Here is a 27,980-nt window from a genome sequence, read left to right as displayed (position 1 = left end):
AATTGCTCTTAAAAATTTCACAGCTAAAGTGTAGAGACATCAAGTATTTACAGCGCTAAAAAGGAAAGTAGTAAAAATTGGTCCACTCTGGGAATGAAGCCTCCTGGTCAGTGCGGAGGGGAGAGCGTCCAAATCACCCCTGCGCCAGCAGCTTGGCCCTGCAGCTCTCTCGAAGCCTGGTGATGGTGGTCATGGACAAGCTGCCGGGCTCCGAGAATATTTTCTGGAAGAGAAACGGGATTGGTTTACAAACTAGTTTTCACCGTAGCTGTCCCCTGTTGAAGGCTGGGCTGTGGCGGGCGGACACTGGAGAGACCGCTGGCCTGTTGCACGTGGAGGGAAGACAGCCCTCTGCCCCGAGGGGTTCCTGATGAATTTCAGACATTGACCCTTACCAGAGCCACAGTTTGCAAACGTATTTTCTGGTAATTCTGTTGTTCACTTCCTCGGCTGTGCAGAACTCTTTAAGTTTGATGCAAACCCGTTGTGCGTTTTTGCTTCTGTTGCCTGTGTTGTTTTCGTTTAGACCCTTTAACTGTTGTGACAGCTCTGAAGTCAGGCCATTTATGAGCAGACTAAGTAAAGCATAAATCAGATTTGAAAAGTGGAAGCAGGAAGAGACTCAGATCATTTCTAATAAGAGAAAACTACTTCCCAAAGAGGCAAAAAGGGAGTCGTGGGGAGGCAGGGAGGACAGAGAGCCAGCGGGCAGGTGGCCACAGCTGCGGGGCCCATGACAGAACAAGCATGGCAGGCTGGCAGACGTGCCATCGAGTCTTCTGTGCATAATTTAATAGTCATTTGTGCAGCTACTGCGGAGAAATTCATGGTTATAAATTAGGCCAAGTGTAAAGGCTAGTCGTTTAAAAGCTTTTTTTTTTTTTTTAAAGAAATTGCATTTCAGCCCTGGCTGGTGTAGCTCAGGAAATGGAGCATGGGCTGCAAACCAAAGGGTCACCGGTTCGATTCCCAGTCAGGGCACATGCCTGGGTTGCAGGCCAGGTCCCCAATGGGGGCCACATGAGAGGCAACCACACACTGATGTCTCTCTCCCTCTCTTTCTCCCTCCCTTCCCCTCTCTAAAAATAAATAAATAAAACCTTTAAAAAAGGAAAGAAAAATTGCATTTCAGAAATTCTTCCAGAGTTTCGTAATACACGGCACCTGAGGTCAGGGTAGAGTGTTTACGTAACAACTGTCCACGTTCCTGAAAAGTGGAAAGTAGATCAGATCCACTGAAACGTGCCAGGATGTTAGAGTTAACTGCCTTCTTCCCATTAGTGTTGCCCTGAGTTCCAGTAGGAAATCACTGTCTTTATTCTCTGGAGAATTCCAGAGGTCTTGTGTAGCATTTCAGCTTTGACGCAGGGACCGCTGCTGCTGATGTGCTCTCACCACAGAAATACACAATTCTGTAGAGATCACCGAGAAAATGAGACTCACTGTACGAGGGCTGTCTCCCTGCCAGCTTCCCTTGAATGGCTACATCTATCCTGTGCCACCGATACACAGCATTTTTACTTCGACATGAGTACATTGGCAAAACCCACCCAGGGTCCTCATGACCCTCTGCTTCCCTCATGCCCACCAAGCTCACAAGGCCCAGAGCGCCTTTGCGCCGTAGCGCAGGCAAAGCCCCGCTGCGGACAGCCTGCCCACCTGCTGCTGGCTCAGGGGAGAGCAGCCCCCGTGCTGCCTCTTGCACTGTGTAAATACTAGCGCTTACTGAGCACTTACCGTACACAAGGTGCTCCCTAAGCGCTGACATAATACCAGTTAGAGCTAAACAGCCTAGAAAGCAGCGGCTGAGTGAAAGAAGCCAACAGAGAGGCGCGCACACATTGTTTGAGTCCACCTCTGAGAGCGGTCCAGAAGAGGAGACTCCTTAGAGACAGAGTGCGCTGATGGCCGCCCGGGGATGGGAGGGGGGCGGGGACAGGGCTCCCTACTGGGTGATGAAAGTGATCTGGAACTAAATAATGGACCTAGACCTCTGAACTACACCTGTTAAAAGGGTGCATTTTCCCCTGACGTGTGGCTCAGTGGATCCTGCAAACCGAAAGGCCGCCAGTTCAGTTCCCAGACAGAGGACAAGCCTGGGCTGTACGCCAGGTCCCCGGTGGGGGGCCCAGGAGAGGCCAAGATCCATGTTCCTCACATTGATGTTGCTCTTCTTTCCTCCTCTCCCCTGTCTCAGAGTAAATAGATAAAATCTTTTTTAAAAAGAGGGTGAATTTTATGGCCTGGGAATGACATCTCAGTCCAACAAATGAAATACCCTGGACAATCCTAGGATGCAGGACCCCCTGTCATCTTCCTTGTGTAAATGGGGAACCTGAGCTTAAAAGGAACCGTAAGACCGGCCAGCAGTTGTACACATGAGGGCAAGCTACGATTCTGTCTGAGTTTAGCGTCCGGCTCCTGCAAATCACACACTCAGACACATGAGGCCTGGGAGAAGCACCATCCTGCCACCTGCCGCTTGAATCCCCTATCACATTCTCCCCAAGAGGCCACCAGGCAGCATGAAAACTTCCACAGAGGGAGAAGTTACCCCTCTGGGGGAGGCATTCAGTAACAGGCTCGAGCTCTACCTGACAAGCTCAAAGGAATCAGTCACAGGTGTCTGACATTTCCCATCCGTCACCACCTTCTCTTTATTGAGGCTGCTGGCAGGTGAGCAGGGCTTGACACTAGCTGAAATGTCAGCGCCCAAGCCCATCCACACGCCTAGAGGACACATGTGACCCTCGTGGCCACTAGTCCCCACTGCAGCACCTAAACAGGAGGTCGTCTTCTGAGGCCAAGTGGAACAGAGCCTCCTTCCGGTGTAGCCTCAGGACGGCGGCCAGGGTTTTCTCTCCCTCTCAGGAGCTGGCCACGCTCTCCAGAGTGGCGCAGAGAAAGCTCAAGGCACGCACTCTCTGGCCCAGAGCCCCAGGCATTTTCCAAGGCAGTCCCAGCCATTGGAAGGCTGCCCCTGAGTCGCTCCCAGGCACAGCAGCCCGGCAAGGTGCTTGCTGCCACCCAGAGAGGTTCAGAGAAGCACCTGGCCTTCCAGGCATCTAAACACTGTGCCTTGTGGATGGAGCCAGCATGCCCTCTGCCACTTCCTTTGAATTTGTGACCACATCAAACGGAAAAGTGAAGGGCCAGGTGGGCCAGGCTCTCTAGATGAAGTCTGCATGGACGCTAGCATGCAACACTTCCCACGAGGGCCATTCAAGCTTTGGGCTCTGCTCCTGGCTCTTCCCTCTTCCCACTAGCCCACCTAAAACCTGCCTTACCAGCCTAAGTCTGTCCCAGCTCCAAGGCCTCCTCAGAAGGCCTGTTGAATGCAGCTCCCACTTCATTCCTTCAGCGGGTCTGAGTTACCTTCATAGCCTGCAACCCCACTAGGATGAGGAAAAACAGGAGACCTGCTGGACACAGGGTCCTCAGGAAAGCCTCTGAGATCAGGTACACAGGCAGCCGGCTTGTGGGGGGAACTCTGCCACCTCCTGGGCTCCCAGGCCCAGAGAAACTCAAGTCCAGATCAGACAAGTTGTGTATTCATACCCTTGATGCTTCCATCCCGGTGAACCTGGACTGCCCCTACGGGGCGTCCCATTGGCACTGGACCCCGCCCACCTTGGGGCAAGCCACTCCATGGCTAGTGGCACAGGAGGAGGGGAAGCAGCCACTGGACTCTAGGTAGGTGGCCCTCACGGATCTGCTGGCAGGCCCTAGGCTCCAGGAGAATATGGGCTTGGAAGGGGCTGGAGTCCCTCTTCAGGGCTGCTTGAGATGGGCTGGGGTGAAGGGCCCCAGCTGAGGCAGACAGAGGTCCAAAGGAAACACAGGGACAGGCGCTTTGCCAGACAGACAGTTGGGCAAAGCCAGGATGGCCATCTCCCAGGCCAGGCAAATGGAACAGCAGAGCAAAACAGGCTGAGCACATCCAGACACTCACCTGCATGAAGGTGTGACATTCCGTCACAAAACTCCCTTTGGTGATCTCCTTGAACTTTTCACAAATGTCTGCAAAACTGGTTGCTTCCAAAATAAAAGCCTGATGTTGTTTAATCAGGGTCAGAGCCACCCGGAAGATAATCTTTGAGCCTTCATTGAACAAACAGTCCCAGATTCGCAGTACTGTCTGCAGAGAAAACAGAGAAGTGGCGCATCGCTGCATGGTGACCCGAGCCAGCCCTGGTCCCAACGAGGCACGCAACATGCTCACCTCCACAGGCAGGATGTCCACAAAGAGGCAGATGAACCAGCGTGACACGACCAGAGTCCACAGGACGCCGTGCCCGTCCATCAGGGCCGCCACTGCTGGCAGCTTGGTCCTCACCAGCTCCCCCAGGACCTCCTGGTCCGTCTTCAGGCCCAGCATCTCAGGGCTATAGTAATCTGCCACGGGGATGAGGGGAAAAACCCAAAACGTGCGTGCATCACTATTCTACAAACCACAGTCCCTCGCTCTCCCCTGAGCCAGGGAAAGAAAACGGGGCTGTCCAGGTAGGATCCTTTCCAGGGAGAGGAGGGCGAGGTTAAGGGGAGGACCCAGGGCGAGATGCCACGCTGGGTGAATGAAGGGACTCTTGGGAGTGATTCCCAAAGCAAGGGCCCCCAAGGCCCTGGGGGGTCTGGATAGTGAAGCCCTGCTGGGCATTGGTTAAAATGTGCTGGCAGAAAGAAGGGGTGTTTGCACGCCCATATTCACAGCAGTATTATTCACAACAGCCAAAAGGTGGACATAACCAGAGTCCAGCTGTGGGTGATTAGATGGATAAAGGAAATGTGACATATACACACACGATGGAATACGACTAGCCTGAAAAAGGAGGGACACTGACATGGGCCACAATACAGATGAACCTGGAGGACATCATGCCGAGTGCAGTCAGTCGGCCCCAACAGAACAAACACTGTATGAAGTGCCCAGAGCCGTCAAAATCAGAGGCAGAAAGTAGACTGGTGGGACCCAGGGGCTGGGGGTGCTTATCCCATGGGGACAGAATCTCATCTGGGGAGATGAGAAAATTCTGGAGACAGATGGTGGGGACACTTACACAACACTGAACTGTACGCTTAAGAATAATAAAGATTGTAAATTTGATGTTAAGTGTATTTTATCACAATAAAAATTAAACTTTAAAAATCTGCTGCCTCTCCCTGTCATCCAGACTTGGGGAGAGCCCAGCAGCCACAGACCTGCAGCCCTGCCTCAGTGGCTCTGCCTGCTGCGAGCTAAGGGAGGCTTCTGGGGCAGGAGGAGCAGGCACGGGGCCACCTGAGCTGCAGGGACAGCACTGCCTGACAGCGAGCTCCGTCTGGGGAGCAAGGGAAGCTGCCGGGTGCAGGTGGCCCATGGCCCGGCCACGCAGGGTGAGGCAGCAGGTGCAGGCAAACCTGGCCCCGATGCCCATGAGGTGCCATGGTGCCACCCCCCACGTACATAGGAAGGAAGGGGTGGGGCTCCAGGCAGGTGGTGCCTCTACATCACCCCCCTGCACCCACCACCTCCCAGAAGGGACGGTGCAGGCACACAAAGTAGTGTCATAAAACACATTTTTTTAAAAAATTGGCCTAAATCACAGATTTCTAATCCCACAGCTGGGTGGTGAAGCGTGTGCCCTTGATAGGATGGACTTGGGGTTGAGACTGTGGCTGCCTCAGCCACAGTGGCTTCTCCAGTATCGTGCCAATGCCCCGAGCATCCCGGGTTCCTCTGAGCACAGGATGCGCTCTCCCTTCTTTACTGGTGTTGTGTTTTTTATTTATTTCTGTCTTTCATTTTTTGTTATGAAGATGATACATGCATACGATAAATCTGAACATTACAGGAGACCGTCAGGTGAAAAGTCAAAGTGGTCCCCTAGGTAACCGATCGTCACTAAGCAGTTTGATGGGCCTCCTCTGTACCCGGAATACCATGTAACACATTGACAAATCTTGCAGACAGCACCCTGTCAGCAATCCCTTTACAAAACTCCCTAACACCTTTGCACACCCTCACGTGCATGGCCTTCCCTCTTTGCTGTGAGGCACCTTGGCAGGGATAGGCCATAACCCACTTCACCAGCCCCTGGCGCACAGGCGCTCAGATGCTGGTGTGTGTTCACGTGTGCAGGGAAGTGTCCACACATAGAGCTGCTGGGCGAGGGTTCTCTTCGCTGAAGACTCAAGGAATCCTACACACTTTCTCCACCTGGAGTGTGGAGGACACTTCATTATATTTACCAGATATTCTAGAAGGAGCCAAACGTCCCCACCTCTCTGAATACAGAAAGGCAGAGGCAATGTTAAGTCTAAAATTTTTTTCCAAAGACAGCTGACAACTTAATTTGGAGAAGTTTCTTTTCCTCTAGTTTAGTGGCTTGGGGGCCCCGGGCTGCTGAAACTGGGAAGCAGCACCTGCCGAGGTGGCTCATGGTCGCTCTGCTTCTGCCATCAGAGGGCCCGGGCACCGGCTGGCAGCCAGCAGCCCCTGCAGCTCTGCGCACACGCTCGACCGGCAGACAGACCATGCTTCCAACAGGGTCTCCAGCTTTTGAACGGACATCTGCCTTGCTGAAAAACTTCCTACCTTGTTAGTGCAATGTATTATAATACATTTTAATGCTTAATTTCGGGTATGAAAATCTAGTTAAGTGATCTGTGTTATAAAATAGGGAACGGTGCCACATTCTGCACAAACAGCATCCTGTCCTGTTGCCCACCTGCAGTTTTGTTACTGAGCAAACCGGGGCTTGGCCACCTGGTGCCTTTACATAGGACCCAACAATGTGTGTTGAAGGAAACTGGCTTTTATTAACAGGGTTCCAACCTTGGGGGTGCTAAGAGCACTCCTGCTCAGAGCCTTCCTCTCCGACGAGACCCAGCACTTCCCTTGCTCCCCAAAAAGCTACAAACCAAAACCAGGCCCAGAAGTTCCCCATATTCTTGTTTGTCCATTACATTAGCTGGTCACACAGATTCCCACCCTTTTGGGAATGTGTACTTGTGGGTTTCAGAGTTGCCATTTTTCCGCAGCGGCTCTTTTCTTTAGGATTTGGGGTGCACTGTTCTCAGCCTTCATGTAGCGGTTCAGGAAAGCACGTGCCGTGTTGCACTGGGTCACGGTGGGGTCCCGGGGGCACACATCCCAGAGAAGCAGAAGTCTGCAACTCAGCATTCCTGGTCACAGTTCGGCTTCAAGCATTGCTCATGAGTCTGGGTGGCTCGGCGGGTCCCCGCAGCTCCATCAGCTCTGTCGCTGCCTTCTCCAGGCAGACCTCCCCTCTCACTGCCGACCTCGTGGCTCTCTCCCCTCCTAACCTTCAGCCCACCCTAATTTAAAAGTCAGCCCATAACTCCCTATGTAAGCTTATACCCCTCCCATCCTATGGTGCGTTAGTGTTCACCATTTTTGTCAGTTCCCCGGTGTCTTTTGCCCTTTTTTGGCTGCCATGTTTAGTCAGGGCAGGGGTTCCCTTGAACACAGGGGCATCCAGGTTGGGCATCCGCCCCTTGTCTCCCCTGCAAGCGCTGTATGAGCTTCCCCCCACCCCACCCCCCATGTCACAAGTCACCACACATTCTCAGAGTCCTGTCCTGGGGGGCAGCCCTCTTCCCTTCAGGAAGGCACGGCTATTACCTTGCCTTTTGTTGTGCAATGTGTCTTAACTGCTGTGCCATTTGCTCTCCCGACCTTCCATCCGGCCTCACATCCTGCCTGAAGGCAGGACTGCCAGGGGTTGTTCCCCTACTTTCAGGGGACCCATGCACCCCATCACAGTTTGGTCACTCACCATGGCAAAGGAACGAGGTTCTCTTGTCAATTAGACAGTCATTATGAATACTGACACAATATCACAGTCATGTTGCTAATTTTCAAAGAGTAAGCTACAGTAAACTACATTTAATACTAAAGTACACTGAAAATAATTTAATAGAAGCCAAGTCAGTTATAAAATCCCAGGGATTAAAAAAAAATGCTTTCCTTTCACATACTTATTTTGCATCTATCTCTTGAAACTCAACCATGTCCTCCCTTTTCCTTTTTAATTCGGCCATAGTCTGGTCCACGTGGGAGAAAGCAGCAAAGATTCTCTGTTCTCGTTTCTAGACTGTTTTGAGTGCCAACCCAATTACACGAGTGACACCTCGGGGGGACCAGGTTTAAGTGCAGGAGAAATAAGAGGATTTTCCAAGAAGGACATTTAAGCTGTGAGCACAGCACAACCTTGTCCTTGATTACGGAGAGGGCTTATGGCAGCTTCCAAAAATAGATGTCCAAGTCACGCCCCTGACCGCCACAGGCCTGAGCCGGTCACCAGGGAAAGATCACTGAAACCCTCCATATCTCCTTTCCCTCCTCGATCATTCTGCCCTTGAACGCTGAAGGCAAGACAACCACGCTCCTTGTAGGCCCCACCTGCAGCATTCCCCTAACCCCTGTCTAAACAGAAGAGCACCATTAGCGCCGACATTCCGCTGTGCACAGGAAGAGACAAATCCTCCGTAGCCCCTGAGCTGGCCTCGCCTCTCTGGGGCCCCTAGTTATGCTTCTCCTGTGGACATTCACCTTTGCCGACAACCTAATTAATGGCTGTGTCAGAACATCTAAAGGCTAAATGGTGCCGCGGCAGGCAGGGCAGGTGCAGGGGTGCTGTCTCAGGGGTGGGTGCTGCTGCTTCAGGGGTGGGGCGCACAGATTTAAAACGCGCCCGTGATTATTGCTACATGAGTGGTAAGCAGCAGCACTGGGGTTCAAGCCTGTGTAGTCTAATTCCAAAACTGATGCTCTCAGCCCGCGGATGCAGTGTCTGCCTGTGAAAAAGCAAGCACACATCCCGCAGGCCATGGAATACTATGGGGGAGACCCCACGGGTAAGTTAATCAAGAGAACCCTTGAATTGCACACTTGGGTGCAGCCGAGGTGAGTGGAATCCAGTGGTCCTCACCCTGCCCCAGCTCTGCTATGCAGGGGCTCTGAACCTCACCCCACAGAACGTGCCTTATCAGTCCCCACCTCAGCCACACCCTCTAGCTGGAGCTGGGTTATTTCTGCAAGGAGTAATTAGCAACCTGTTTCCCAGTGTTTCAAAGGAAAACAGGTCTGACCAGCTTTGCAGGACGCCAATGTATCATCAGTTCATTGCTGCACTGACTCATTATTTGATGCAATTACCCGGAATGGTGCTCCCCCTTCCACTTCTTGAAGTCAGATGGGCACCATTAGCACCAGGGACTCAGAACCTGCGAGGCTCAGGAATCCTCTTCTATCCACGAAGTGAATCTGTTTTTTCTCTTGTACCCTATCACCGAATGCCTTGGTTTGAGTGGTGACTAATCAGGAGAGCCACCACTGGTCCCGAGAAGCCACTTCATGTCACAGGAGTCTGTGAGAGAGAATTCTGGGTGTGGGCATATGGAGGGTAAGTTTAGCTTGCATGGGCATTGTTTGCTAGCGTTTTGTTGACTTGGGACCATGCGAGGCCTTTATGTATAAAAGTGAAATCCTTTGAGTAAACCTTATCTGAGTGACTGTTCACGACACATAATGCTCCTAGAGGTGGCGGTGCCTGAGGAGGGCTCAGTCCCACAGACGGGAGGCCAGCGAGGCGTCCACAAGACCAGGAGTTCCGTGACTTCGTACAAGTGACTCTGCCCCCGAGACCTCCTTCGTGAGAGGTTGGTTAACAATGTGGTCTCCAGTTCTAACACTGACTTTTATCCCATTTCGCCTGCTCTGAAATTGGGGTGTCACTTGCCTAGAATGGTGGCCACCGGGCGGCTGTGCTGGCTTTGACATCCTACTTCATTGTTGTTTAAATCTGCATTTCCTTGCTCACAGCAGAGCTTGGTCATCTCCTCGTAACTTTGCTGGCCATTCAGGTTTCCTATTTTGTAAAATGCCTATTTGCTTTTTCACAAAAGTCTGACTCCATCTGGAATAGAAATAAGGATCTAATTTCATCTTATTTCATATAAATAGTTAATTGTCACCAAATGATATTTCAAATAATCTTTGTTTCTCCATTAATCCCACATAGATCCTAATAGATTAACAGCTCAGTAGACCAACTGGTGTCTGGCCTCTTTTCTGTTTGTACATCGGTAAGCTAATTCCACACAATTTTAATCATTACAGGATTGTGGTAAATCTCCAGTATTCTTCTTTCACACTTCCTTGGCTTGGCTTTGCTCTCCAGTCTTCCTTATAATGACAGGACATACAGTTGCCTCCCTGCATTTGGACAGCTGCAATGACAAGGATAATCCCTTTTTCTTTCCTCACAGTCCTGACATTTTTGGTTTGATATTTTCTTCTGGTTTTGAATCAAGACCCGATGGCACTGCAGTTTACTCCGACTGAACCTAACAATGACAGGACACAACGTTTCAGGAGCAATCTGGAGTCTTGCTTTTTTATTTTTCCAGGTAAGCATTTATCGCCTGCTAATAATCTGCTGTGAATTTTAAAGGAAACCTCAACTAAAATTGCAGTTGGGAAGGCCTGTGGAGAGAGCTGTCACACCCTACCACTTGAGGTCAACTACGCCAAACAGGAAAGCCTCAAAGGCAGACCTCAACTCCTCACTACTTTAACACCCAGCAGAAGGAAGATCCTCCTTCTACCCAGCAACAAGCCTAGCCAATGGAAATGTCACAGCTCAGCCAATGAGAAGCCATCACCACCTGAATGCTTACCTTCCTTTAATGAACTTTCATTCTCCTCTTGCTGATGATTTCTTTGTCCTGCCCTCCTTTCTATAAAAGCCTTCCATGTCGTATAACCCCTCATAATATCTAATTATTAGCTGAGTTGCTGCTTGATTAATGATTCATTTAATAAAGCCAATTATATCCTCAAATTTACTCAGTAAATTTGTTTTATTAACTGTGGAGGAGAGACTGTTCCATCATGACCACTCACTGTCCCTCAAGCTGGACCCAAACCCTCTTTCTGCAAACCCTCTTTAGAGGCCGTCTGATCATAATCGACCTTCATCCTGATACAAATCAGTACCCCTCCCTTGCCGCCTACGAAGTGTTGGCCCCTGGAGCAGGTTGTTGCCCTGACCTGGTCAAGCATGTAAAGTAATTTCCTGTACCTGGTAGTATTCAGGTACCCGCACCCGAGACTATTCCCCCTTCCACCCTATGGAATTCTCTGGCACCTGCCACGGGGCACAGGGATCCATTTGGTCTTGCAGCTGCCGAAGACATGACTCAAACGTGAGTTTCTCTTAATAAACTGTATCAATTGCCAGCCTCCTTCTTAGGTCTTTCCTTGCCCTCCACTAAGGAGGTACATTTTCAGTCTTGGGGCGTTTTGCTGGGTCTGTGAATGTGAACATGAACACTTGCCGTTGACCCATTTATTATGGGTTGGATTGTGGTTGCCGCCGCTCACTGTTGGACCTCTCCCCTGCCATGGGCATTCCACAAGGCAGAACCGCCTGTGTTTTGTTCACTGATGTTCCCCACTCCCCCAGAACTGAACTGATCATGGATATACAAACAGTCATCGTAATTCAGTCTGAGGACATAAGTGAAGCAAACGGTGAACATGACAAAGCTCTGCCAATGTTTCATCTGGAAGGTCTCGACTCCCTCTTCCTCGTGATTCCCTCATCACTGCAGTTCGGGCCTTCACGTGGAAGCTGGGACTGCTGGAGTCCTCTCCGCCTTTGGGCTCTCTTCTCGCACTCAGGACCTCTCCACCCTTCCTTCCCTCGTGGGCAGCTTCACCCAGCCTGGCCTCTGCACACCCACTCCTGAGCCCTCGTTAATGGCAGCACCAGGGCATGAAAAGTGCCCCCATTCCCCTCGATCTTCGCCGATTCCCCCTTTCTTTAATGGCACCACTCAGGTTCTCTCTTCCATGCCAAGGTCTTAGAGTCACAGAGCCGTGGATGTGAACCTGGGCTCTGCCACAGCTGTGGGATTCAGGCTTTACGTGTCCTCCTCTGTGAAACTGCTGTCATAGTTGGGTCTGTGTGGTCCAGGAGTTCTGAGGATTAAATGAGAATGTAGGCGCAGTGTTGCATGGACCCTGAATGTGCTATGTGCACATGTCTTCAGCACAGAGCTTCTAGAGATGGGAGCCAGCTCTCCAGGGAGGTTCCTGGGAGCTGTCCTGGGGTGGGTCTAGCCTGACCCAGGCATGTGTGAGAGAGGGGAGGAGCACGAAGAAAACTCAGAGTCAGACACGGAAAACAAGAGCAACCCAGGGCTCACTGCTGTGGGAGGCCTCTAACCTCCCCATCCACCGGTCACGAGGATTTCGCAACTGTGCTTGTCCTTCAGGACGAGCGCGAGGCTCCCTGTGACCGATCACCACCATCAAGCCCTCCCCCACCGAGACGGCTCTGCCGCTTCCCTTCCCGAAGTGGTCCTGCTCTGCAGCTCATAGTCTATGTTGTGCATCACCCAAATCGGTGGATGTTTATTAACAAATTACTTATTATTGAAAACAGTAGTCACTAGTAAATAGAAAGGTAGGAATGTATGAAAACAAAGATCCTCCTCTTAATAACAGTAATAATAACAGCTGAGAATTATTTCAGTCTTGCAGCCGTTCACAAACGCACTAACATGTAACCGAGGGAAGCTCTCACAGATCCCGCGATCGTAAGACACACTGAGGCCCAACGAGTCTCAACACGAACGGTACAGAATGAGGAGCAGATGAGCTCAGCACACGGTCTCGGCCAAATTCAAGCTCTAAGATGCAAAAATAACCGCTGCACTAGCTGCAGCTGATCATCTTAAATATTTTTCTTCTCTTTAACTCCATTGCAAAAAGATTGTTAACCTCAACTCCCCAACGATTCAGTAATATTTTCATTAAATCTTGGCTGGTCAGCTGAATCATTTCGATAACACCGGAAACAAGACTGAAGGGCAAACAGCATGGATTTTAACATACCAGGCAGTATCCTTCCAACAAGAGCGTCTAACAGCCAAAAGGATTCTTCTTCATTCTTTGTAATAAGAATCAGGTATCCCGCTATAAAATTCATTCCCTGAAATTAGAAAAATGAGAAACAGAAATTCAATGTTGAGTTTCAAAACACCATAAGATTCTGTAATTGTTGGGCTTCTAACTACTAATGTTCCATTTCCCTAAAACTTGCACAATTCTCGAATGACCTTTTAGTACAACTTTGCAGATACTAAGGATCTGACGTCTAGTAATGCGTTCAGTCAAGCCTACAAGAGAAGGAAAAGGATGAAAAGAAACTGTTCTGAATACTTCTTTAGAATACTAAAATCAAAGACTCTCCAACTAGTGGTTACCTTATGATAAAATACAACTTCCAATTGTTTTTTTAAAATTAATCTAATAGCATGAAACTATATCAGAGGGGAAACTATATCAGCAACCATATTTCATAAAATCCACAAAGGAACGTGGTCTGGCACACGGGGATGTTGGAAGAGATCCTTGTGATGGAGACTGTCGAGAAATTCACAGCGCACACTTGCCAAAGGCCAGATGTGGCTAAACCCCCTGAAGTACGTGACTCTCATCTGAGAGAATCAGCTAGACCTGGGGGAGAGCGCGGAGGGTGGGTGCTTGACGACAGTGAGTTAGGGTCATCTCTGGGTGACTAGGTCTCAAACAATTTGTATTTTCTTTTTGGCATGCCTGTGTTTTCTAAAATAAGTATGTATTTCTCTAATAGTGAGGGGAAAATCCAACTCTTGTCAGCCAACAAGACAAATATGGACACAGAGACACCACACAGGGATAGCACCATGTGACGAGGTAGGCAGAGACCGGGTGACGTGTCTAAAAGCCCAGGAGCACCAAGGAGTGCCAGGGACCACCGGGTGCCGGGGGAGAGGCCTGGAACAGAGTCCCTCACAGCCTGAGAAGGAACCAGCCCTGACAACACCTTGATCTCAGGCTTCTCAGCTTATGGAGCTCTGTCATGGCGGCCCCAGGAAGCGAATACAACCTGTGTGTGTGTGTGTGCACACATATTCCAAAAGCCAACACACATTCCAAAAGCCAACATCAAGCAAAAGATCAATTTGTTGTTCCACTTATTTATGCACTCATTGGTTGATTCTTGTACGTGCCCTGACAGGGAACTGAACACACATCCTTGGTGTACTGGAACGATGCTCTAACCAACTGAGCTACTCAGCCAGGGCCCCTAAAGCCAGTAGTTTTGACATCATGCTAATATTTAAAATTGTGTGGTTTTTTTTAAAGCTATTTTTTTTAATCCACAAGAACGGTAACTAGAATAATCTTAGGACAATTTCTCAGCCAGCCTGCTTCCCCATCTCCAAAGGGCGGAGTCCTTGTTTCAGGACAAGTTAATGACAGTCATAAAATCGAAGAATGACAGGAATTCCGTATGGGAAGAATGGGCCCAGCCTAGCTTGGTCTTTCTGAAGGCACCGCCTCTGGGTAACCGAGCAATGTAAACTTGATGAATTATTCAGGTGAATGTGAGGAGTAACTAGGATGCTTCTCTGCTGCTGGTCTTTCGTAAATGATCTGCCTCTCTCCTAGTCCCATTTCTCCCAGCCCACCCCCCTTCCTCTCTGGAGCCCAGAGCCTCACCACGTGCTGACCACACAGGAATGCAAATTCCCAAAGCACCCCTGCTGCACAACCATTTGTTCAAACCTTCTTAAGGACCCGAATGCTGTTGTGGCTCCCTGGCCTTTATGAGCAGCTTCTGGAACCCGTGACTGTTAGATGTACACTTTCCACCACACGACCGGGTTTACTCACCTTCCTCTCAGGAAACCTTTAGACAAGCCTCAGGCTCCGGCAGCATGAGAAGCATGCAGCCTCAGGGACAGGGAAAGCCACTCTCTTCCTGTGACAGCCGTGGGCTCCTGCTCGCAGCTATGGCGACAAGCAGCATTCCCGATAACAGGAAGCGGGCAGCTCCTGCCAACACCCTGCCTGGCACACCCGGCGGCTTGGGCCTCACTAGCCTCCAGGGAGCTCAGAGACTAGACCAGCCCATCTCAAGGGCAGTGAGGCTGTATCGCATGTAGCACCCACAGAGGGCACAGCTGAGGCCGCTCCTAACTCGGGCTCTTCTTGCATTCCCCGTTATGAATAAGAGTGTCCCTCTGATACACTCCAGGCTGGGACCGTTTCATGGAGAAACGAGAAATGACTCTTCCCCACCTCAAATGTGCTTCAACAGTGAATCCAAAACGAGGCAACAAGGTGTCAGGTGATGAGGCATACTGTTAACTTTAATTATCAGGAAAATCTGCCTTCCAAAAATAACCTTGAAGGAACACCCCCATCCCCACCCTCCCACACCCACACACACAACGTGCACCAGGGCAGTAAGGTGCTCTTTGTTTACTTTTTGTCCTAGAAGATACAGCCCTGTGTTCACTTGAGTTATTCCTAGTTGCTTCCCAATTTCCCACCTTCACCCCCTCTCACTGCAGTCTGATGCCAAAAGAAATCATCAAATAGAGGTTTCACTACCTTTGTAACTGGCAAGTATTTAAAGTCACAGTCCGTGCAGGTATTATAATTTAGGGACTTTATGAACTAGATTAATAAAGAATACTTAATGTACACCTGGAGAGTGTGTCTGTTGTAAGTTTGGGGGTTGTCGATGGTTTTCACCTTACTGGGGGCTTACCTGGCAGTACCCCACTCCTCGGTTGTGGTGCCCGTAGGCTAAGAGCACATTGTACAGGGTCTTCTGTAAACAGGGATCTGCACTCTTGCGGAATTTTACATTGTCTGGGAAGGTCCTGTTCATATCTGCAGAGAAATTAATACCAGAATTATTCAAAAGGTGGGAACGGAAGGCAGTCTGTGATGTACCAAACCCCACCTGGTGAAGTGCTGGGCTCTGTCTCCGGTCTCAGGACAGGTTCAGCCCTGGTTGCGGTTTGAGTCGCCCCCGGAGAACCTGGCTGCCCTTCCCAGGCCACGAGCACCTGCAGCCCTAATACCCAAGTCCCGGCTGAGTGCAGTCAGGAAGGAAGGGGAGGGTACTGCGAGGGCCCCTGTCCTGCTCCAGACACACCAAGGGGAGCCCCGTGGGCCCGAGAAGCAGTTCTCCCTAAATCAGTGAGAGCAAAGTGAGCTTCTCCAGCTGAGGCCTGGGCCACTGCAGGGCCCTGATTTTTTCCTCACTTGTCTCCACCCCACAAACCTGTCCTCACACTGCCTGCCCCTCTTAGCTAAGTGGAGGCTAACTCTAGGACGACAGGTGACAGATGACCATTTTACACAAAAGTCTGGAAATTTTCCCAATTCTGAAGATCGAAAACATAAAGAAGCAGAACACACGGAGATCCCCTTTCAGAAATACACAGACAAAACTGAAAACTAGCCCTGGCTGGTGTGGCTCAATGGATGGAGTGCCGGCCTGGGAACAAATGGGTCGCCGGTTCGATTCCCAGTCAAGGCACAGGCCTGGGTTGTGGGCCAGATGTCCAGTAGGGGGCGCTTGAGAGGCAACGAAACATTGATGTTTCTCTCCCTCTCTTTCTCCCTCCCTTCCCCTCTAAACCTAAATTTAAAAAATCTTAAAAGAAAAAAAAAAACGTGAAAACCAAGAACAAAATTAACTTAGCACTGTCAACCTTTGTCTACAGGAGTTTCCTGTTCATCAGACCCCCACTTCCTCAGCCCAGCTCTCCCAGCCTGGCCCAGCCGGTCCCACCCGGGACCCCTGCGGGGACACAGGTGCTGGTGGAGGCCACCAAGACGACACCTGACATTTTATTTTTATCCTCACCCAAAGGCATGCTTATTGATCTTAGAGAGAGGGGAAGGGAGGGAGAGAGAGAGGGAGAGAAATATGAATTGGTTGCCTCTTGTACACACCTTGACTGGGGACTGAACCCACAACCTAGGCATGTGTTCTGACCAGGAATCAAACCTTTTAGGCTATGGGATGACGCTCCAACCCACTGAGTCACACCAGCCAGGGCCAACGCCTGACTCTTTGCAGTTGAGTTTCACACGTTAACTCTGTATACAGGCGCAAGAACAGACAGGATATATGTCAACTTAAACCACCACAGCTTTTCTAACTCTGCTGACCCCACTTAGCTCAGCGGTATGTGTGCCACTGCGCTATGTCTGATAACCAAACAGCCCGGCACACGCGCAGCCCGCAGATCTCACAGCAGGACCCGCACGACCACTAGCTTTCTCTGTCACGGCGTCCGCAGGCACAGCAGCTCCCCCTACGCCTAAGGGAATCCAGCCTCCACTTTGGCATGATGTCCACAGACCTGCAGTGAAACGCTGCAACCCGTTCTGTTCCCAGCCCCGGCCCCAGGCCTTGTCTTGCCTTATAAAAAACTAGGTCTGTGCAGAACAGTGGGTTTAGTGTCCCAAAGCACATTATTTTTAATGTGTGTTTTCTAAAAAAAACTGTTTTGTTTTTTAAATGCCTCCCAAAACGTGTCTCATTCTCTGTCCCTGCCGCCCTTAGCCGTGCCTTTCAGAGTTCCAACAGCCTGGGGGACTGACAGTATCGCTGGGGACAGTGAGAAGGAGCTTCGCCATCACACACGACGCAGTGGTCTCATCCCCAAGAAGGTCAACAGGTGGGAGACACAGGGTTCCTCTGTTGTATTAAACATGAGTACATTTACTTTTTCTTTTTTAAAAAATTGTATTTCAATGTATTTTATATTATATATTTTTATGAGTACGGTACATTTGTTATAATAAATGAACTAATTAATACAGCACTATTATTAACAAAAGTCCATAATTCATTTAGATTTTTTTTAAATTCCTACAAAAAAACATTTTTCTGGAATTCTTAGCATTCCAAACTGTGACTGATCACAAGAAAATTAGTGTTTTTTACTAATTCAGGCTAGAATGACCAGCTGTACTCATTCCTATGAAATTTTTTTTTATTATGAAAAGTTTTTCCATATGTTTTCAAATCTTTCTACGGGAAATGCCGCCTTGCATTGTGGAAGTAGATGTGAACAGGGATATTCAGTCTGCACTTACATGGCATGAAATATCCAGCTCCACCAACCCTGTAAAATGATTTGTCCAGGTTTCTCAAAAAAAAACAGACACAGAATTACCACGGGACCCAGCAATTCCACTTCCGGGAATACACCCAAAACTGAAAGCAGGGTCTCCAAAAGGTGTTTGTCCGCCCGTGTTCCGAGCAGCATTATCCACAACAGCCAGAAGGTGAAGCAGCCCTGGTGTCCCTTGGTGGATGAGCAGCGAAACAAAACGGGTGTGCACACCTCGAAACACCGTTCAGCCTTCCACAGGACACTCTGCCACATGCTGCCACACGCGTGAACCTTGAGGACATTAAGCTCAGTGAACTCAACCAGCTACAAAAAGACAGCCACTCTATGAGACCCCTTATATGAGGTACTCGGAGTCATCAAACTCCTAGAGACAGAAAGTAGAATGGTGGCTACCAGGGGCAGGGGGACAGGAAGTTAGTGTTTAATGGGGACAGAGTTTCAGTTGGAGATGACAGAATGGTAAATTTTATAGTATGTATATTTACCACAATAAAGAAAATATCTAAAAACGCTGGCGTTAAACAGAGCCTCTGAATTTATTTTTCAAACAAAGAGCAACATTCTATGTTATGTAATATGTTCAGCCTCCCTTGGACCTAAATAAGTCTCTTCCCAACCCAAACAAGCATTTCCAGCCCTGCTGAGTGATGGCCCCAGCTGTGCCTGCAAAGCCAGCAGCAGCTTCTGCGCTGAGACCTCTGACCCTGGTTTGCTGTGCAATCAGGTTGCAGCCAAAGGGTTCAGCACCCCCACCTCTGCCCACTGGTTCCAGCCCTGGGCATATGAGACCCCAAAGACTGAAGGACCCCCACTTATTATGTTGGGGACACACCACTCTGTCACAAGTCAGTCCAACCTCTCAGCACTTCAAAGTAACTGATTCTTAAATTTTTTTAAAGGTTCCATTTATTTCTTTTTTAGAGTGAGGAAGGGAGGGGGGAAGAGAGGAAAAGAAACATCTATTGGTTGCCTCGCACATGCCTACAGTTGAGGACCTGGCCTGCAATCCAGGCACGTGCCCTGACCAGGAATCAAACTGGCGACCTTTCCGTCCACAGGATGACGCCCAACCCACTGAGCCACACAAGCCAGGGCAAATTAACTACATTTTTTAAAATTAGCTATTTTGTTTAAATTTGTATTTCTCAAAAACTGTTAAAATCAGGAAGACAGATGTATTTCCTTAAAATCTAATTATTCACTTTAGGTTAAACTTTTTTTTCTTGAGCACTTTAAACTTTTAAGAGATGGGGAGCCTGTGTAACTACTAGAGGTGAAAAGAGATTAGAAGCCAAAAACAACAGTATCCCTAGACAATTATTAGAGCTTGACGCAAAGAAAGAACACTCCGGTGTGCGGCTTTGTGATGCCCGTGCAGCTGCATCTGTGAGTCCTGTGAGCACACACCCCTTCCAGCCAATGCCCCGCCGCATTAGGGCTGCTGGCGCATTAGGGCTGCTGGCTCAGCGGCCTTCTCACTTTCCTTGAGGGCTTCCTCTTGAAAGAAATCTGGTCTTTCTGTTATCATGTCCCTTACTAGCTAGCTAGGTGCTCAAAAATTTGCTGAATAAATTAAAGGCAATGTTCTCCTTTCATGAACGCTGAAGTTTTGATTTTCCCTTAAGAAAAATATAATTTCAAAATTGAAATTGGTTGGTGCATCTTTAACAATGCTCGTTTCTTTATCAGCACCGTGACTTCAAAGACTGGATGCAGACCCAATTTGGAGGATAATTCCCACTCCTCCCCCTCCTCCTGCCTGGGCCACCCAGCACCCAAGGGATGGATACCGTGTGTCACCTGTCCTGATGGCCTCCTCCAGGCTGTCGTTCCTCTCTCCCTGGAGAAGTCGGTGGTAATAGCCGGGGTTCCTCTCCATCCGGGCCTGGGCTCCACTCACCCCCATCCAGACGCGGGCCCTGTGCTCCAGTGGGACGCCTTTCCGGATGTAGCGCTTCACTGGAACAGAGAGGAAGGGCAGCTTCAGAAGGACAGAGCCAATGGCACGAATTTCAATGCCTTTAGCTCACCAGTTCTCTCCTTAAATCAAACATTAAGATGCAAAGCTTGCCCTGGCCCGGTGGCTCAGTTGGTTGGAGCATCATCATGCACACCAAAAGGTTTTGGGTTCAATCCCCAGCTTGGGCGTGTAAGGGAGGCAACCGATTGATGTTTTTCTCACCTCTCTCACATCCACATGTCTCTCTCTCTCCCTCCCTCCCTTCCTCTCTCTGTAAAATCAGTAAATATATCCTCAGGTGAGAATTTTTTAAAAGATGCAAAACTTCACACATCTCCACCAAACTGGTATGTACACTCATCATAGAATCCAGTGCTTCCCCCCAAACTGAGCACAATAGGCAGGAAGCTGCAATAACCCAATGCCAGGGGCTTCGAGGTCCATCCTCTGGCCCTCTTGTGCCGCCCACCACACAAACTGTGACAGATGCTTCGGATGTGAACACAGGTTAGCCACAGGTCCAGCCTCAAGTCCCTGCTCAGGTGTGACCTGGACCGGGAACAGTCACTGCGACCCAGGCACCGCACACAACTAGAAATGCCAGGAAAGCAGGAGGGATAGAAACCTCATCAAGTGAAGGGACATGAAGCAGGAAGAGACCCTCAGTCGGTCTTGGGGAGTAAGCAGAGACACGAGGGCTGGAGGGACAGCTGCGGGTAGGGACAGACCCAGAGGCACTAGTGAATCAGGCTCAGATGCACGGTCCTTCTTGGAGGTGACCGTGAAACAGCGGGGACTGAGGTCACGCGAGTGTTCTGGGAAGCCCTCTGCAGGGCAGAGAGACCAGTGAGAGGACAAACTGAAAATAGAAGACAGCAAGTGTCCAAGCTGTGAGCTTGTGTGAAGCACCTGGCTGGGAGCGACGGCTGCAGCTGCAGATGTCCTCGTCCTGTTTTGCAGCTAATCTCCGTGAGTTTGTAACTACCGCATTTTGGAGGAATATATTTACCGAAAATAAATATGTGAAAAGGTGATCAGTAATTTCCTAATGGCCACAACAACATATAGGAAAATAAGCCAAAAACCATGAGTGACCTCAATTAATCAGTATTCAATAACTTCCCAGGCAAATAAAAAACTTTGTAAGGTTAACATTCAAGTTAATTACGGTAAGCCCAGGGACGCTATGCTATGCTTTCAGCAGTCTTAATTTAACCCCCCAAACAGTTCATTTTCAAAGTAAATATTCACAGGCTTGTTTTCCTTTGATATGGTAAATATGATTATTTTAAAAGAAACCACACTTTAGGAAAAAAAATAAAAGCTATGCAATTAGTGAAATTCCACAAGCAGTCATAAAAAGAAAAAAAAATCTGAGGCACCAATTGCATTGAACAGAACACAATTACGGGGAAAACAGTCTAGGTTACAGTCAGGAAAAGCACTGTGAAAAACTTAAACTCAGAGGCAACCCACACAGGATCACCTGTACATGAGCACCTAAGGGGAAAGAAACTCCAGGAGGCCAAGCCCCCTGCGCCTGCCCAGGAGGGCACCCTAAAATTTTGCAGAATGATGCAGGGATGACAAGGGAAGACCCAGAGGAGGGAAAGAACATCTCTGAAATAATCCATTTAAAGACCAAGAAAATTTCAGAAACCCTCTTGGCCAATTTGAATGCACACTGGAGGATCATGCCTCGGCGAGAATGTCTCCACACTTGGTCTGTTTATATTGTCATGGAAATATGTAAAAGCACAGCTTTGTTTTATTTTTAAGTCTATCGAAGACACTAATAATTCCGTCTGACTTTCCCTCCAACTTGGTATGATTTGTACTGACGGCTGGCAGTGGGCCTCATGACCCCTAGGAGGCAACACGACCACGAACACCCGAAAGAGCTGTGAATCGCTCTCTGCCTACCAGCAAGGGGCAGGGGCAGTCCCAAGGCGGGTGGGGACTGTTCCAACTCAGATGGCAGCAAAAAGAAAAGACACGCGCAAATCAGTGGTAGTGCTGCACACTAACAACAAACAACTGAAATCAAAATATTGAAAGCGGTATCATTTACCATAGCACCAAAACTAAAAAGAGAAATCCTTAGGTAAAAACCTAGCAAAATACCTGTCGGATCTGAGTGCTGCCCACTGCAAAAGAAGTCAGAGAAGACATAAAAGTACGTGGAGAGATATACCACACATACCCTGTCCATGACTGGAAGACTCAATATTGTTGAGATGTCAATTCTTCCCGAATTGATCTATAAATTCTGGGCAATGCTTATTAATGTCCCAGGAGAAATATTTAGTTGATAATGAGAAGCTGATTCTAAAATTTATGTGGAGCCCTGGCCGGCAGGCCTCAGTTGGTGGAGCATCGTCCTGCAAAGCCGAATCGGGTCGCCGATTTGATTCCTGGTCAGCGCACATGCCTAGGTTGTGGGCCAGGTCCCCAGTAGGCGCGTGCAAGAGACAATTGATCCAGGTTTCTCTCCCTCTCTTTCTCCCTCCCTTCCCTGCTCTCTAAAGATAAATAAATAAAATCTTTAAAATTTATGTGGAAAAGCAAGGGAACTGGAAAAAACAAAACAATTTTGAAATGAAACTGAAGGAGTCCCACTATCTGGTTTTAAGGCTTACTAGGACTTTCGATAATCAAGACTGTGGTGTTGGTGAAAGGCTGTACATATCGATCAATAGAATATTAAAAAATTTCAGAAACAGACCCACACAAATAGAATCAATTGCTTTTTGATAAAGTTGCAAAGAAACTTCAATGCAAATAGAATAGTCTTTCCACAAAGAATGGCCAAAATAAAAAACCCAACAATATTTAGTGCTGTCAGAATGTGACCCAGCAGGAACTCTCATTCATTGATGGTGGAATGTGAAATTGTGCAGCTCCTTTGGAGAGACGGTTTGCAATTTCTTAAAAGCGAAGCATACAGTTACCGTATGACCCAGGGTTCTCTCTCCTATGTATTTCCCTAGGAGAAGTGAAAGCTTAAGTTCAAGCAAAAACCCACAGATACATATTTATAATGTTGGCTTTACATCCCAAATGTCCTTTGATGAACAGATAATGAAAATAAATTATAGTACACCATAAATGAAATAGTCCGCAGCAATAAAGAGTGAATTACTGATACACCCAAATCACGAATACATCTCAAATGCATTGCAAGAAGTTGAAAGAAGCTAGACTCGGGAGGGGGCTATCAGGGGCATGAATGGTAATAGAAAAAATACAGTAACAAAATAAATTTTTAAAAAAGAAAGAAGCTAGACTTCAAAGGCTACAAGGTGTATAATCCCGTTTATAGGATGACATCTGAAGGCTGAACTGTGGGAATGAGTAGATCAGTGGTGGCCTGGGGTGGCAGCGGGGCGGGAATTCTGAAGGTGAAGGACTGCTTTCAATCTGCTTGCGGTGAGGTTATGCGACTCTTAGGGTTTGTCTAAACTCACAGAGCTATGTAGCCGTAAGAGTGAATTTCACTATAAATTCAAAAAAATAATGAAAATGTAAGGTGAAAGGTGGGAAACTGCGAGAGTTAAATCCCTCACTATGGAGACAGACATCAGCTCTACTTGACTCCCTAGCCCTAAACCTTGAACGGATCTCAGTTTCCTCGCCTATAAAATAGAAATAAAGCTCTCAGCCTCGTGCCTGAAACACAGTCGGAGCTCAACAAACCTTAGCTGTTGTAACAGCGGTAACCATACCCAGAGGTAGAAGAACAAATGCTTTTGCTACTTTTTGATGTTTGTTATCCGAATTTACAAAGTTTCTTCAGAAAGAATGAGAATGGTTTACTTGGCCTCACAGGCTGCCACTCCCGAGGGCAGGGCTCACCCACGGGTCATCCCTGACATCTGCAGAAGAATAAAATATAAAGGAAAAACAGTGGGGAGATATTTTTTTTAAAAAGCTGAACCTCAGAGAATTAACCTCCAACTGTCTGCCCCAACAAAGTTAAGCAAATCTTCAGTTTTTTTGGTATTTGTCTTTGAAAATATGTTTCTGTAATTTATTTCTAATTCAGGTGGTGCTGATTTTCTAAGCCACGAGGAAGGAGATGTAGGAGAAGCAAATGGCTATGAGGCTTTTTCTGTGTGGAGTCCCTACGCACCAAGATGGGAAATGAACAGGAATAAGGGCAGGAGCTAGGCCAAGGTAGGGCAGTTTGCTGAACTTGGTCTTCAAGTCAAGGGAGGAAGACCAAGCTGTCTTAAGGGCTCCTGTTGCATATTTGCTAAAGAAAAATGAAAATACTCATTGTATCCACAAATAGCAAAATCAAGCAGCATAAGTTATCTGAACATATACTCAATGTCCAGATTCGTACGTAGATGCTTGTGTTACTGGAGACGTTAAGAGGGGCAATACAGATGAAAATCCTACCAAGAGAGAAAAAAACACAGTAGGTCCATAAAAAGCAAGATAAGGTGAAAAAACAGGATCAAAAGGAGATTTCAAGATGTGCTTGCTGATATTCAAGGACAGGGCTCCCAGACTGAGCTCCTAGGACCACATGTCCACACTGTAGGACCAAAACCCCTGGCTGTGTCACTTCTTCCCTGGGATGTCACACCTCTGACCCACTACAGTCAGCCTAGACTACATGGCAGGAAAAAACTGGATCCCCATTTCTGGAGTAACTTGGCCAGTCGTGTTTATGCCTGACAGCCTGCTCTCTGACTGGTTCCCTGACCATCACACCCGGAAACTACACCCAGCTCCAGTGGTGACACCCTGGATCACAGAACCCTGGGAAGCCACACCACCCGCTCTCGCTGAGCTGTTGCCTCATTTCCTGAAACAACATGAGGCCGACAGGCTCCCCCATTCACCTTGACACTGAATCCATCCCCCAGGCTGAAGGCTCACCAGGAATCAAATATATTTGCTCCTGAACCTGTTATCCAATGACACTTGTTCCATAATCACATAATTTAACTAATGTTACATAAATCAAAGAAATATTAAAGCAAAAAAGAAAGAATTGTTATTTCAACAAAAACCAAGCTATATTTTCAGAAAGGGTTGAAAGACAGGTGCTCCAAGCAAAAGCAAAGCCAATACAGAATCTGGGAACCAGGGGGAAGATGGCTGCAACAGGGGGGCGAACAAACGTTGGGGACGAGTCTGTATTCAGATTTCTTTTATCCCTGCCCCCTACTTGGGGGAAAACTCAATACTGGAAAACAGAAACAATGAATTGAGAGTGTGGTTTCTGCAGGAAAGATACAAAATTTTAATTAGTGGACCCACACAGTTAGAGGAAAGGAGGTGATAAGAGAGAATCGAATGACAAAATCAAAGATGGGCAGGATGAACCTGCATTTGTGCATAATACTTATATAAAAAAAATTATGCACCTATGTACACTTGTAATGATTCTCTGCTTTTACTGACCTCTGGGTCAGGTGTGCAGAGTTAACCATGTTGGACAGGAGGCCGTCTCCTGCACCAAAGCTGACTGAGGCCCTGTGGGTGCAGTTGCTGCATTTGTACATGTGTGTGCACACACATGCTCATGTGCGTGCGTGTGCCCCCTGTTCCTGTGGGGAGGTGTCAGGACAATCACCAGTGGTCACCTCTACAGGAGGCTGGGGCCTGGGGCAGGAGAGGAACTTAATGTCACTTTACATCTTTTAGTACGATTAAGACATTTTACCATGTCCGTAAATTGTTTATTTTTAAATACCTGTATGTAACTTTTTAAACTGAAAAGACAAGTCAGCTTTTAAGAAGAAACCCAAAGGAAACATTAAAGGCAGATGTGCTGCTGGAAGCACGTTAGCACAGGGGCCACACCTCGGGGACAGACCTCAGTGTATGACCCATGTAGGAGGGCACACAGGCTATTAGCCTCAAGGGTCTGGAAAGCCACAAAGGACCAACCTTTAAGGTCCCTTCCAGCTGACTTTATGAAATGCTAGTTTGCAGCCCCATCAGTCATGCCTTGAGAAGGGAGGGCTGTCCACTGTCTTGGGACAGCCCCCTGACCCCTGCCCTACCAGACAGCAAGTTCCCAGATCCACCTGCCTGCACCCAGCCCTCTCGGTCACCCCCACAAGTGTTTCTGTGCTGGGACCACTCTGAGCTCTATTCACAAACAGCTTTAAAAGCAAAAATTGATCTCTCACCCCTGCTCATAAATCCTTGTCCTTGTGATGCGTGCCTTCGTGGGGTCCCATGCAGGGTCCCCTGGCTCCATCTCTGGCCCCTTCTAAGCACACATCTAATACTCTGGTCACATAGCTCTGTCCCTCACAGCTGACCCCATCCTCACCCCTTAATTGTCATTAATGTCCTATTTCAGGAAACCCCTCTGTGCCTTTTATCTGCGTTCCCTCAACTCCCACCAAGGGGCACACTCCTACCAAAGCCCTTCCACCAGCCCAGCAGGTACCAACTAAACACTTCACTCATTTAACAAATACCGAAGCTATTATCCTGGCCAGTCCCTGCCAGCAGAGAGGGATCTTTGATTCCAGCAGGGGAAACAGATGATAAAATAAATAAGATCTGCCCTGCGTCAGGCAGAGGGGAGAAAATAAGCAGGGAAGGGGTAAAAAGTGTGTGGGTGTGCAGTGAGACAGGGCCGTGCCATTCCAGATAGGAGCTCAGGAAGGCCTCACGGAACTGGCATTCCAGTCAACCCCTGAAAAAGATGGGGCTCAGGTAGGGAGGTTGGGGGATGGGGTGGGGAAGGAGAGGCAGGTGCAACCAGGGGTGTGCTGGAAGAACAGAGAGGAGGCCTGAGGGAGGGGGCGCCAGGCCTAGAGTGAGGGAGGGAAGGGGCTGGGGCAGGAGAGGAGGTGAGGAGGGGTCCGGTAGGAGAAGCAGGGAGGGCTTTGTCACTGGCCCAAGCAAGAGGAGAGCCCTGGGCAATCTCATTTTGAGATTTTTGAGAAGCAGAAAATCAATTTTCTTCTGGAAAGCAAACAAGTCCATCTCAAAGAAGAGAAAGGACGTTCCTGTACCTTAAAAGTGCAAGTTCTAGCTGAATTCAACGCTTTGAACTTCAACTTTGAGCCTACATAGGACGCGACACACGCGCACCTTCTAAGCACACCTCTAATACTCTGGTCACAAACGCGCACCTGCCTTGTAACTTCCGCGTCTCGGGGTCCCTAGGAAGGATGCCAGACTCAAGGCAGCCTCCGTGGGTTAGGGGCCTACGGAATCTGGAACCCACGTTCTCTCAGGAATATTTCTTAGCCAGTGCCCTGTTTAAGTGCATGGTGAACCAAGCTCCAAACTCACCTGTCATACTTTTCTGGACACTATTATTTCCCTTTAGAAGTTTAGACCATTTTATTGCTCTTCTAGTGAGTATCGCCAGATAGGTGGAAAAGAATTCTTCATATGCTGCATAATCAAAATCTTCAGGCCTTTCAAACCCATACGGATCAATCCTACAATATAAAAAGAAAAACCTTGTAGACTCAGAATAAAGTTCCATACGCAGGTGCGACCTGTAGCACAGAGTGGCCAGACACTGCCCCGGGAGCCTGTCCCCGGGGGCCTGTCCCCGGGGGCCTGCGGGTACCCGCCTGGAGGGACTGGGGCCCGTCCGCAGCTGTGACCGACCCGAGGGGCGCGTGCCCTGCACCCTCCCCGAACTCAGAAAGCGACTGCGGGCCGAGAGCGGTGGGGGACGCACCCCTGCCCAGGGACGCGCAAGCGCCCGCACACCCACCACCGCACCGTGCTACTTCCCGCACCCCCAAATCTCTAACCGTCCCATCCCCGCATCTCCGAGTTCCATACCACCACCCCGCACGCCCAGGCTGGGCGAGGGGCGTCCCGGCCCCTGCGCGCCCACCTGGGGACCCGGTCCCGCGCCGCCTGCGCGCACTCCGCAGGCTCCATGCGGAGAAGGGGGGTGGCCGCCCAGAGCTGCCCAAACCTTGGCGGGGTGGTGGTGCCAAGTCCGCCTCCCGGGATAGGCAGCTAGAGCCCTTCCAGTGCCGCGGGCTCCGGGAGGCGGTGCTGCGGG

The 27,980-nt window shown here is 49.0% G+C and overlaps 1 protein-coding gene and 1 long non-coding RNA gene across 2 annotated transcripts; one reads left to right on the top strand and one right to left on the bottom strand.

Annotated features, from left to right (window-relative positions):
• Positions 1–29: 29 nt before the first annotated feature.
• GRTP1 (growth hormone regulated TBC protein 1) lies at positions 30–27,980 on the bottom strand. Its single transcript, XM_024578932.4, has 8 exons — positions 27,807–27,980; positions 27,245–27,396; positions 19,810–19,968; positions 15,618–15,742; positions 12,908–13,004; positions 4,223–4,395; positions 3,953–4,138; positions 30–223 (listed from the first exon to the last, which is right to left on the bottom strand). The coding sequence occupies exons 1-8, from the start codon at positions 27,851–27,853 to the stop codon at positions 134–136; spliced, it is 1,029 nt and encodes a 342-aa protein (XP_024434700.2). The 5' UTR covers positions 27,854–27,980; the 3' UTR covers positions 30–133.
• LOC128779830 (uncharacterized) lies at positions 8,411–10,874 on the top strand. The gene is made up of 3 exons (XR_008425903.1): positions 8,411–9,407; positions 9,543–9,663; positions 10,414–10,874. It is a non-coding gene; the product is annotated as an uncharacterized lncRNA (long non-coding RNA).

The sequence above is a fragment of the Desmodus rotundus genome, chromosome 13, assembly GCF_022682495.2.
Source record: "Desmodus rotundus isolate HL8 chromosome 13, HLdesRot8A.1, whole genome shotgun sequence".
NCBI lineage: Eukaryota > Metazoa > Chordata > Mammalia > Chiroptera > Phyllostomidae > Desmodus > Desmodus rotundus.
The sequence above is the reverse complement of the archived record's forward strand: the minus strand, read 5'-3'. Positions and strand labels throughout refer to the sequence as shown.

What these genes read in the sequence shown, in the direction of transcription:
- GRTP1 (XM_024578932.4), bottom strand. Translation starts at nt 27,853, where the DNA reads ATGGAGCCTGCGGAGTGCGCGCAGGCGGCGCGGGACCGGGTCCCCAG. An exon ending in GGAGGAGGCCATCAGGACAG is followed by an intron (nt 15,743 to 19,809) that starts GTGACACACGGT and finishes ATTTCTCTGCAG; the next exon opens with ATATGAACAGGACCTTCCCA. An exon ending in GAGGAGTGGGGTACTGCCAG is followed by an intron (nt 13,005 to 15,617) that starts GTAAGCCCCCAG and finishes TTCTAATTTCAG; the next exon opens with GGAATGAATTTTATAGCGGG.